This window comes from Anomaloglossus baeobatrachus, chromosome 12 (genome assembly GCF_048569485.1).
Source record: "Anomaloglossus baeobatrachus isolate aAnoBae1 chromosome 12, aAnoBae1.hap1, whole genome shotgun sequence".
In the NCBI taxonomy this organism is placed as follows: Eukaryota; Metazoa; Chordata; class Amphibia; order Anura; family Aromobatidae; genus Anomaloglossus; species Anomaloglossus baeobatrachus.
This window is the reverse complement of record NC_134364.1, coordinates 50,407,982-50,420,778: the sequence shown is the minus strand read 5'-3', so window position 1 is coordinate 50,420,778 and position 12,797 is coordinate 50,407,982. Positions and strand designations below refer to the sequence as shown.

General features: G+C 52.0%; 1 protein-coding gene across 12 annotated transcripts in view; it reads left to right on the top strand.

Moving 5' to 3' along the window:
• Window positions 1–12,797, top strand: part of KTN1 (kinectin 1) — a 256,665-nt gene that overhangs the window by 170,847 nt on the left and 73,021 nt on the right. For all 12 annotated transcript variants that reach the window (XM_075329993.1, XM_075329992.1, XM_075329990.1 and 9 more), the window contains one exon: window positions 12,454–12,494. In XM_075329993.1, the coding sequence (XP_075186108.1) occupies window positions 12,454–12,494 (41 nt within the window). The remainder of the gene's footprint in view (window positions 1–12,453; window positions 12,495–12,797) is intronic.

Genomic DNA, 12,797 nt, shown 5'->3' with positions numbered 1-12,797 from the left:
GGTTGAATCCAAGCCTGGAGCCTTACATGCCGCGCTCCTTCACCATCCCTCGGGCTCTGGCTTGAAGTGGGAGCCAGCACGGTTCTCCTTGCTTTGCAGGAGGCCGGTCTCCATCCGCAGCCCTTCAGGACCCTGCTGGACGGAGCACTCATCCCCAGGGACTTGGAACCCTGCGTCTCGGCAAGCTAATTATCTGAGACGTTTATACCCGGGGGGTCCCTTGTACTTTATTGTTGGGGAGAGTGTGCTGTGTAACTGTTCTGACATTTCCGGCCGGTTCTCTGGTTGTCGCCTGAGAACCGCGCCGAGGGTGCCTGCGCGCCGGCCGCATCGCTTTTCTGTCAACCCCCCCCTGCTCCAAGGCCGCCGCCTTCTCTCAGGCCGTGGCATCCTTGCAGGCCAACGGAGTAATTGTACCGGTTCCCGCCCGGGAACGGTTCAGAGGTTTCTACTCAAATCTCTTCCTAGTCCCCAAAAAGGACGGTTCCTTCCGGCCCATCCTGGATCTCAAGCTTCTCAACAAGCATGTTCAGGTGCGGCATTTCCGCATGGAGTCTCTGCGATCAGTCATTGCCTCAATGACCCAAGGAGATTTCCTGGCATCCATCGACATCAGAGATGCCTATCTGCATGTGCCAATTGCAGTTTCACACCAGCGTTGGCTACGTTTTGCAATCGGAGAGGAACATTTCCAATTCGTGGCTCTCCCCTTCGGGTTAGCCACGGCCCCTCGAGTATTCACCAAGGTCATGGCAGCAGTGGTTGCGGTTCTGCACCTCCAGGGGTTGGCAGTGATTCCTTACCTGGACGACCTTCTAGTGAAGGCTTCATCCAGCGCAGAGTCTCGCTCACTCTCGCCACTCTAGTCCAATTCGGGTGGCTTGTCAATCTGCCCAAATCCACTCTGACTCCGACCCAGAAGCTCACGTACCTAGGGATGCAATTCGAGACTCTGCCGGCACTTGTGAAGCTGCCCTTAGTCAAACAGCAGTCCCTCCATCTGGCGGTGCGCTCTCTGCTGAGGCCCCGCCGTCATTTCATCAGGCACCTAATGCAGGTGCTGGGTCAGATGGTGGCGTCAATGGAGGCTGTTCCCTTTGCCCAGTTCCATCTGCGTCCTCTGCAGCTGGACATTCTCCGCTGTTGGGACAAGCGGACTTCCTCCTTGCACAGGTTAGTGGCTCTGTCGCCACAGACCAGGGGCTCCCTTCAGTGGTGGCTTCGGCCCCTCTCTCTGTCTCAGGGACGCTCCTTCCTGGGTGATCCTCACCACGGATGCCAGTCTATCCGACTGGGGAGCGGTGTGTCTCCACCACCGAGCACAGGGCACTTGGACTCCGTCCGAATCAGCCCTCTCGATCAATGTGCTGGAAACCAGAGCTGTGCTTCTAGCTCTCCTAGCCTTTCACCACCTTTTGGCGGGCAAGCACATCCGAGTCCAGTCAGACAACGCGACAGCGGTTGCCTACATCAATCACCAAGGCGGGACACGCAGCCGCCTGGCAATGTTGGAGGTACAACGCATCCTTCAATGGGCGGAAGACTCCAAGTCCACCATATCCGCAGTCCACATCCCAGGCGTGGAAAACTGGGAAGCAGATTATCTCAGCCGTCAAACCGTGGACAGTGGCGAGTGGTCCCTGCATCCGGCAGTGTTTCGGTTAATCTGCCGCAAGTGGGGCACTCCGGAAGTGGATCTAATGGCATCCCGGCACAACAACAAGGTTCCGGTTTACGTGGCTCGCTCCCACGATCCTCAGGCCTTTGCAGCGGACGCTCTGGTTCAAGATTGGTCCCAGTTTCGTCTGTCCTACGTGTTTCCCCCTCTAGCTCTCTTGCCCAGAGTTCTGCGCAAGATCAGAATGGAGGGCCGTCGGGTCATCCTCATTGCTCCGGACTGGCCCAGGCGAGCTTGGTACCCAGACCTGCTCAATCTGTCCGTAGACGTGCCGTGGCATCTTCCGGACCGTCCAGACCTTCTCTCACAAGGTCCGTTTTTCCGCCAGAATTCTGCGGCTCTCAGATTGACGGCGTGGCTCTTGAGTCCTGGATCTTGACGGCTTCTGGTATTCCTCCTGAAGTCATCTCCACTATGACTCGGGCTCAGAAGTCTTTCTCGGCCAAAATCTATCACAGGACCTGGAGAATTTTCCTGTCCTGGTGTTGCTCTTCCGGCCATCCTCCCTGGCCTTTTTCCTTGCCGACTTTTCTGTCTTTTCTACAGTCCGGTCTGCAGCTAGGACTATCCCTCAATTCCCTCAAGGGACAAGTCTCGACTCTGTCAGTGTTGTTCCAGCGGCGTATCGCCCGGCTGGCGCAGGTGCGCACCTTCATGCAGGGCGCGTCTCACATCATTCCGCCTTACCGGTGGCCCTTGGATCCCTGGGACCTCAATCTGGTCCTCACGGCCTTGCAGAAACCCCCCTTTGAGCCTCTTAGGGAGGTTTCTTTGTCTCGTCTTTCACAGAAGGTGGTCTTTCTAGTGGCCATAACTTCCCTCAGGAGAGTCTCTGATTTGGCTGCGCTCTCTTCGGAGTCACCTTTTTTTGTTTTTTCATCAAGACAAGGTGGTTCTCCGTCCGACTCCGGACTTTCTCCCTAAAGTGGTTTCCCCTTTCCACCTTAACCAGGACATTTCCCTGCCTTCCTTTTGTCCGGCTCCTGTTCATCGCTTTGAAAAAGCGTTGCATACTCTGGATCTGGTGCGTGCTCTCCGGATCTATGTGTCTCGCACCGCTGTTCTTAGGCAGTGCACCTCTCTTTTTGTGCTAACGACAGGTCGGCGTAAGGGCCTCTCAGCTTCTAAGCCGACCTTAGCTCGTTGGATTAGGTCGGCCATTTCCGATGCCTACCAGTGTACTCAGGTGCCTCCCCCGCCGGGAATCAAGGCACACTCGACCAGAGCTGTCGGTGCCTCTTGGGCTTTCAGGCACCAGGCTACGGCTCAGCAGGTCTGTCAGGCTGCCACTTGGACTAGTCTGCATACCTTTTCAAAGCACTACCAAGTGCATGCTCATGCTTCGGCAGATGCGAGCTTGGGCAGATGCATCCTTCAGGCGGCTGTCGCCCCTTTGTGAAGTTAGGCTCCGCCTACTTCTCAGTTTTCTGTTTATTTCCACCCATGGACTGCTTTGAGACGTCCCAATGTCTGGGTCTCCCATAGGAACGATAAAGAAAAAGAGAATTTTGTTTACTTACCATAAATTCTTTTTCTTATAGTTCCGTATTGGGAGACCCAGCACCCTCCCTGTTGCCTGTTGGCAGTTTCTTGTTCCGCGTGTTATCACCGGCTGTTGTTGTAGACAGAGGCTCCGGTTGTTCCGGTTCTTGCTCTATCTTTACTTGTGGGTGGCTATTCTCCTTCAGCTTTTGCACTAAACTGGCTAGATCTGGTTATCCAGGGGGTGTATATGCTCAGAGGGAGGAGCTACACTTTTTAGTGTAGTACTTTGTGTGTCCTCCGGAGGCAGAAGCTATACACCCAATGTCTGGGTCTCCCAATACGGAACTAAAGAAAAAGAATTTACGGTAAGTAAACAAAATTCTTTTTTTTTCCACATACTCTCCACTGATAACGCATGTCTTACATCAGTATTCCAAGCTCTGTAAGCCTAGCAAACAGGAGTATTTCGGTTGTGTGTCAAACCAGGCATCCATGGCATCAGAAATGGTGTGAAATTTGGCCCCTTGAAGTGTTTCTTCAGGTTTGGAAACAGATTATAGTTGGAGGGAGATAGATCTGGTGAATAAGGTGGGTGGTCACCAGCTGGACGCCCAGCTCTGCCAGTTTTGCTGTGGTCACTTGTGCAGTGTGAGCGGAGGCATTGTCTTACAGGAACAAGATTCCTGTGGACATCTTGCCGTGCCTTTTGGCCTTCAGAGCCCCCCCCCCTCCTGCAGCCAGCAAGCTAGAAAAAAAGTTAACACTGTGTGTTCAGGATCCCTGGGGCTCTCCTCCTTGCAATCAGCAAGGGATTTTCTCATAAAAAATACTGTAAATTCAGCAGTCCTGGGAGCCTTCCCTGCACCGTCTTTTCTCCCTTTGTCTGGGAAACCAGTCAGGGGGGATCTCACCCTTAAACACTGCTTCAGTCCCGGCAGTGAAAATAGCAGAGTTAGCTTGCTGTGTCCGGTCACACAGGTGCCATATTCAACTCAGAGCCTGCAAAGAGGGGCTGAGGAATTGGGCTATAGGGGCACAGGCCTCTACCCTGGGCTTTGGAAAATCGGTATCTGTGGAACCCGTCGTCCAGCCCAGGATCCAGCGTCGCAGGAGGGGGGGTACGTGGAGGCTGTCCACGTACCCCTGTTTGGATGTCGACCAACCAAATGAGTTCCAAAAGGAGCAGAACGAGGACTATGGACATCTGGTGAAGGACGTCCTGGACTTCAGCTGGGGGAGGGAGGTACTTTTTCCTCCCGTGGCGTCAGAAATGAGCTTGTCCAGACGTTCGCCAAACAATCGGTCTGGAAAAAAGGGAAGGCCCGTGAGAGACTTCTTGGAGGCAGAGTCCGCTCGCCATTGTCGGAGACAGAGAGCTCTACGGATGGCTATGGTATTTGAGGCGGCAAACGCTGCGCAGGTAGCAGCGCCCATGGAGGCCTGGATGAGGTACTCCGCCGCAGCGGCAATTTGAGCTGTTACCTCTGTGAAGGTATGAGTGAACTGGAATTCCTCAAGCGAAGTGTTAAGGGATTCTGCCCAGAACAAGATCGCCTTTGCGAACCACACAGAGGCAAAGGAGGGCGAGAGGGAAGAACCCGCAGCCTCAAAAGCAGAGCGGGCGAGGTTCTCCACTTGTCTGTCTGTCGGGTCCTTGATGGAGGAACCATCGGGTAAAGACAGGAGCGTCTTTGTGGTAAGGCGGGAGACCGGGGGGGGTCGACCGAGGGCGAATCGGCCCAGCCCTTAGGGGACAGGTGAGGCAAAAGGGTACAGGGAGTCCATGAGTTTTCGGTTACCGAAGCGCCTGTCAGGCGTCTCCCTTTGATTTGTGAGGATATCCTGAAACTCTGGGTAATCAGCGAAAACCTTTTGGGGTTTCCTTGCCCTCTTAAAGGAGACCGTATGGTCAGTGGTAGTGGATGGGGGATCCTCCACATGCAGAGTTTGGTTGATTGCTGCTATAAGGGAGTCTATTGCAGTTTGATCATCTGGAGAGGATGAAACCAAGGAATCCTCTTGGTATAAACAGCATTCTCCCTCCTCCAGCTCATCAGAAGCCGTGGAGGGTGTGGGAGAGCCTGCCCTGTGTGCTCCCGAGGGAGAGCCCGCTGGAGACACCCGGCCGTGTGCCCTTTGCCTTATCCTTGCAACCGGTGAAGCATGTGCCCGGATTACCTCAGAAGGATCCTCCATAGGGGTATCCTCAGGCTGCGTTCCGTCCAGGGACCCAGAATGGTGTGGAGGACGACATTGCATAGCCAGCACCAGGTTCTGTGACAGTTTTTCCATGGATTGGGACCTAGGCTCTGGGCTGACGGTTGCGGCAGAGGGGTCTTGGGGGGCTATAGGGGCACAGGACTCACAGAGAGAAGTGGTGTGTTTACGTGGTAGCTCAGCGTGGCAGGCAGTGCAGGCTGAATAATAGACTATGTGGGCCTTAGCACTCTTAGTGCCCTTAGAATTCTGCATGTTCCTAATAGGAGTATGCCAGGAGGGGGAGCAATGCTCAGCAGGGCTACAAGTGAAGCAAGCACCTCACCAGAATCAGCCGATGGCCCTGTCCTCAGGAAGGAGTAAGCTCTATGGAGATCTTCCCACGCTTTCCAGGGGGGGGCTTATCGCGGCCACGGGGGGCATGGCTTAGCGCTAAAAGAGCTCGAAGAAGTCAGTGTGCCCCCCCCCTGCTGTGGGTAGTAAGAAAACGGCGGGAAGGGAGCTTCTGACAGTTTTCCTCCCTCTCCCTCCAGTCAGCACACAGCGTGTCACTGGTGGTTATCTCTGCCGGCTTTTCTGCTAGAGCAAATAAACAGAGCAAATAAACAGCTTGAGTCCCTGAGCTCTGGGCCCTGCCCCTGCCACCGGTAAATTATCTGGTGGAGGTACAACGCATCCTTCAATGGGCGGAGGACTCCAAGTCCACCATATCCGCAGTCCACATCCCAGGCGTGGAAAACTGGGAGGCAGATTATCTCAGCCGTCAAACCGTGGACGGTGGCAAGTGGTCCCTGCACCCGGCAGTGTTTCAGTCAGTCTGCCGCAAATGGGGCACTCTGGACGTGGACCTAATGGCATCCCGTCACAACAACAAGGTTCCTGTTTACGTGGCTCGCTCCCACGATCCTCAGGCCTTCGCCGCGGACGCTCTGGTTCAAGACTGGTCCCAGTTTCGTCTGTCCTACGTGTTTCCCCCTCTAGCTCTCTTGCCCAGAGTCCTGCGCAAGATCAGAATGGAGGGCCGTCGAGTCATCCTCATTGCACCGGACTGGCCCAGGCGAGCTTGGTATCCAGACCTGCTCCATCTGTCCGTAGGAATGCCGTGGCATCTCCCGGACCGTCCAGACCTACTCTCGCAAGGTCCGTTTTTCCGCCCGAATTCTGCGGCTCTCAAATTGACGGCGTGGCTCTTGAGTCCTGGTTTTTGACGGCTTCTGGTATCCCCCCTGAAGTCATCTCCACTATGACTCTGGCCCGTAAGTCTTCCTCCGCTAAGATCTATCACAGGACTTGGAAAATTTTCCTGTCCTGGTGTCGCTCTACCGACCATCCTCCTTGGCCATTCTCCTTGCCGACCCTTCTGTCTTTTCTACAGTCCGGTCTGCAGCTAGGACTGTCCCTCAACTCTCTCAAGGGACAAGTCTCAGCTCTGTTAGTTCTGTTCCAGCGGCGTCTCGCTCGACTGGCTCAGGTCCGCACCTTCATGCAAGGCGCGTCTCACATCATTCCGCCTTACCGGCGGCCCTTGGATCCCTGGGACCTTAACTTGGTTCTCACGGTTTTGCAGAAACCCCCTTTTGAGCCTCTTAGGGAGGTTTCTTTGTATCGTCTTTCTCAGAAGGTGGCCTTTCTGGTGGCCATAACTTCTCTCAGGAGAGTCTCTGATTTGGCTGCGCTCTCCTCGGAGTCACCTTTTTTTAGTCTTTCATCAAGACAAGGTGGTTCTCCGTCCGACTCCGGACTTTCTTCCTAAGGTGGTCTCTCCCTTCCACCTTAACCAGGACATTACCCTACCTTCCTTCTGTCCGGCTCCTGTTCATCGCTTTGAAAAAGCGCTGCATACTCTGGATCTGGTGCGTGCTCTCCGGATCTATGTGTCTCGCACTGCTGCGCTTAGGCGGTGCACCTCTCTTTTTGTGCTAACCACAGGTCGGCGCAAGGGCCTCCCTGCTTCTAAGCCGACCTTAGCCCGTTGGATTAGATCGACCATTTCGGACGCCTACCAGAGTTCTCAGGTGCCTCCCCCGCCGGGGATCAAGGCACACTCGACCAGAGCTGTCGGTGCCTCTTGGGCTTTCAGGCACCAGGCTACGGCTCAACAAGTCTGTCAGGCTGCCACTTGGACTAGCCTGCATACCTTTTCGAAGCACTACCAAGTGCATGCTCATGCTTCGGCAGATGCGAGCTTGGGCAGACGCATCCTTCAGGCGGCTGTCGCCCATTTGTGAAGTTAGGTTCTGCCTACTTCTTAGTTTTTCTGTTTATTCCCACCCAGGGACTGCTTTGGAACGTCCCATGGTCTGGGTCTCCCAAAGGAACGATAAAGAAAAAGAGAATTTTGTTTACTTACCGTAAATTCTTTTTCTTATAGTTCCGTATTGGGAGACCCAGCACCCTCCCTGTTGCCTGTTGGCAATTTCTTGTTCCGCGTGTTATCACCGGCTGTTGTCGTGGACAGAGTCTCCTGTTGTTCCGGCTCTTGCTCTGTTCTACTTGTGGGTGGCTATTCTCCTTCAGCTTTTGCACTAAACTGGCTGGGTCTGCTCACCAGGGGGTGTATAAGCTCAGAGGGAGGAGCTACACTTTTAAGTGTAGTACTTTGTGTGTCCTCCGGAGGCAGAAGCTAAACACCCATGGTCTGGGTCTCCCAATACGGAACTATAAGAAAATTTACGGTAAGTAAACAAAATTCTCTTTTTTTTCTCAGCAATCCACTCGCTTTAAACAGCAGGAGTGATAATACCTGTCCCAGACGACAAGAAGTTTGGGGGTTTTTATTCCAACCTCTTTGTGGTCCCCAAAAAGGATGGGTCAGTTCGACCCATCCTGGACCTCAAACACCTGAACAAACATGTGCACGTACGGAGATTCAGAATGGAGTCCCTAAGGTCCATTATTGCATCCATGGTCGAAGGGGAATTCCTCGCCTCCATAGACATCAAGGACGCGTACCTGCACATACCCATCGCCCCAGATCACCAAAAGTTCCTCCACTTCGCAATTCAGGACTCCCACTTTCAATTCGTAGCTCTACTCTTCGGCCTTGCCACCGCACCAAGCGTCTTCACCAAAGTCATGGCGGCCGCCATGAGCGTCCTTCACGCCAGGGGAGTAGTCATTCTCCCTTACTTGGACGATCTCCTCATCAAGGCCCCCTCCTTCCGCAACTGCTCAACCAGCGTACAGATCACTGTGGACACCCTATCCTGCTTAGGGTGGCTAGTGAATCTGGACAAATCATCCCCGATCCCATCACGATCCATCATCTTCCTGGGCATGTCCCTGGACACCCGTCGGGGCTTGATCCTTCTCCCTCAGGACAAGGTGATCGCTCTTCAACGAGCGGTACGCTGCCTTCTACGTCCTCCGTCACGCTCCATACGATTCAGCATGAAAGTGCTCGGCAGGATGGTGGCGGCTGTGAAAGCAGTACCCTTTGCTCAACTGCACCTCCGCCCACTGCAACTAGCCCTTCTAGCGGCCTGGGACAAGAGCCCCTTCTCCCTGGACAGACATCTTCACCTGACGCCTTCAGTCAGGTACGCACTCCGCTGGTGGCTTCGGTCCTCATCCCTATCGAAGGGGAGATCTTTTCTCCCAGTGAACTGGCTGGTCCTGACCACGGACGCCAGCCTCCTAGGCTGGGGAGCAGTGTACCGGCACCACACTGCTCAAGGACGTTGGACGCCCCAGGAGTCTTCCCTACCCATAAACATCCTGGAACTCAGCGCAATCTTCCTCGTGCTCAGAGCGTTCTGCCCTCTGCTAGCGGGTCGTCAGATTCGAGTTCAATCGGACAATGCGACAGCTGTAGCCTATGTCAATCGGCAGGGGGGCACCCGCAGCAAAGCGGCTTATCTCGAGGCCCACAAGATCCTCAGCTGGGCCGAATCGACTGGATCAGTGATATCAGCGGTACACGTAGGCCTGGCCGCCGGAGAATGGTCTCTCCACCCAGATGTGTTTCTACACATCTGCACTCGCTGGGGCACACCAGACGTGGACCTAATGGCCTCAAGGTTGAATGCAAAGGTACCCGCGTTCATAGCCAGGTCACGCGACCCACAGTCCATCGGCGCGGATGCTCTAGTCTGCTCCTGGCACCACTTCCGCCAGCCTTACATATTTCCACCTCTACCCCTGCTGCCGCGGGTAATCGGGAAGATCAAGGCAGAGGGAGTCCCGGTGATACTGATAGCACCGGACTGGCCCAGGCACGCCTGGTACGCCGAATTAGTACAAATGCTCACAGACGCTCCGTGGCGCCTTCCAGACATCCCAGATTTGCTGACCTAAGGGCCCATTTCCCATCAAAACTCCAGAGCCCTGAAGCTGAAGGCCATTGAGACCTGGGTATTAACAAGAGCGGGATTCTCCCCCGCGGTTATTTCCACCATGATCAGCGCCCGAAAGCCTACTTCATCCCGCATTTACCACCGTACGTGGAAAATCTTCCTTTCATGGTGCAGGGAAACTAACGTCCAGCCTATGCCTCTGGCCATCCCCAGAATTCTCGACTTTCTGCAGTCTGGCTTGCAAGCGGGGTTGGCTCTCAGCTCCCTTAAAGGGCAGGTCTCTGCGCTCTCAATCTTCTACCAATGCCGCCTGGCTCAAAAAACGCAAGTCAAGACCTTCCTCCAGGGCGTTTTCCATCTAGTTCCCCCGTACAAATGGCCGCTGGACCCATGGGACCTCAATCTCGTTCTGTACGGTCTCCAGAGGTCCCCCTTTGAACCTCTCAAGGAATCATCCCTTGTTCTTCTGTCCTGGAAGGTAACATTCCTGGTGGCAATTACGTCCATCAGACTGGTTTCGGAGCTAGCAGCACTCTCTTCCCGCGAGCCCTTTCTGATCTTTCACCAGGACAAGGTGGTTCTGCGCCCCTTCCGGATTTCCTTCCAAAGGTTCTTACCCAGTTTCATTTGAACGAGGACATTGTTCTGCCTTCCTTTTGTCCACACCCGGTTCATAGAGTGGAAAGGTCTCTGCATTCGTTAGACCTCGTCAGAGCGCTCAGACATTACATATCCAGGACAGCCCCCTTTAGGAAAACGGACTCTTTGTTCGTCATTCCTGAGGGGCCTAAGAAGGGACAGGCAGCTTCAAAGGCGACTCTGGCTCGCTGGATTCGCTCTGCGATCCAGGAAGTCTACCGCCTGCAACTCAAGTCCATTCCTAGTGGGCTGCGGGCTCATTCCACGCGAGCAGTTGGCGCTTTGTGGGCTATTCGGCATCAGGCTTCAGTGGAATAGTTGTGTAAGGCTGCGACCTGGTCTACCCAACATACGTTTTTAAAGCATTACAGAGTCCATAGCCAGGTTTCAACTAAGGCAAATCTGGGTAGGAAAATTCTGCAAACGGCAGTAGAGCACCTCTCTCAGTAGGCGCTCCAGGCTGTCTGGGACTGGTTCCTAGTCCTTGGGTTGTGTTGTCTTTGTTTTATTTTTCCCACCCATGGACTGCTTTAGGACGTCCCATGGTCCTGTGTCCCCCAATGAGGCGTCAGAGAAAAATGTATTTTTGTGTACTCACCGTAAATTCGTTTTCTCTTAGCCATCATTGGGGGACACAGCACCCACCCTGTTGGGCCTTGGTTCTCTCAGTACCTTATTTGGTTATGACTCTTCGTTTCTCATGTTCCTCTGTTGAGAAGTTTTTACTGTTTTTTTTTCCTCCTACTGCTTGTGTACTAAAACTGAGGCTGCCTGGCCCGGCCAGGGGGTGTATACTGCAGAGGAGGAGCTATGCTTTTGCATCTACTTAGTGTCCTCCTATGGATAGGCAGCATAACACCCATGGTCCTGTGTCTCCCAATGATGGCTAAGAGAAAACGATTTTACGGTGAGTACACAAAAATCCGTTTTTGTTTTTTTTTTAAGATATTTTATTGGATAATCGGGATGTTTCACAAAGAATGGTGCAAAAGTAAAGGCCTCTGGGTTAAAGTAAGATCCCGGGTCTGGTTAATGGCCCATTACAATAAATCTCAGGTTTCATTTTTCTAGAGCCAGATGTAAAACGTGCTTATATAGTGTGATATTAGAAGGCGACGTTGATGACAAAACAAGCATATTGGGGTTTTCAAGAATGACAGAACAACGAAAGTTTTTTTCATGTTCATTTGTTCCGTTCCCTATATTTTTGCACCATCCTTTGTAAATCGCACATATTGGGTATCCACAAGAATGTAAAACTCTAAACTGTACATTATAAAATATAGCCAAAAAAACAGTCCTCATTCAGCTATGTCAGGTAATAAACGAAAGATAGATTCCCTTTAGTGACAATTATACATATATATATATATATATATATATATATATATATATATATATATATATATATATATATATATATATATATATATATATATATATATATATATATATATATATATATATATATATATATATATGTATATATGTATATATATATATATATATATATATATGTATATGTGTGTGTATGTATGTATGTATGTATAATTGTCACTAAAGGGAATCTAACAGCAGGTTTTTGCTATTTATTCTGACAGCAACATGATGTAGGAACAGAGAGCCGGATTCCAGTGATGTCACTTGCTCAGCAGCTTGCTGTAGTTTCAATACAATTATTTTATCAGCAGGAGATTATCACTGCAGGGCTAGGTGTTGTGTGCCAGACAGTCTAGATAATCTATGTAACCCCGCCCCACCACTGATTGGCAGCTTGCTGACAGTGTACACAAGAAGTTGCCAATCAGTGGTGTGGGCGGGGTTACACTCAGCTCAGCATTCTGACCATTGCTACATTTACAGCAGAGAAAACAGGAATCTATCAAAACTGCACCAAGCAGTTCAGTGAGTGGCACATCCCTGGAATCAGGCTTGCTGCCTCTACATCATGCTTCTCTCAGATTACATAGCAAAAACTGCTGATAGATTCTGTTTTTGGTCTTTTCAGAATAAATGAACAGTTTTAACCCCATAGTTATTGGACATTTCAGAGTCTGTTCATATATTAGATTGTCTTTTTAACTACACTGAACAAAAATCTCATTCAAACCATGTGACAATTTTATTTTCCATTTACAGCAGGATTCATCATCATCAGGTGTGCAGGAGCTTCAGAGGATGTAAGTATTGTGTTATGATTAACCCCTTGCTGCAAATGGTCATAATTGTATTTTCCAGATAGCAGGTAATAAACGGGCACTACCATGCTCGGGTGCTCAGTACTCATAACTAGTGATGAGTGGGCACTACCATGCTTGGGTGCTTGGTACTCGTAACTAGTGATGAGCGGGCACTACCATGCTCGGGGCTCGGTACTGGTAACTAGTGATGAGCGGGCACTACCGTGCTCGGTACTCGTAACTAGTCATGAGCGGGCACTACCATGCTCAGGTGCTCAGTACTTGTAACTAGTGATGAGCGGG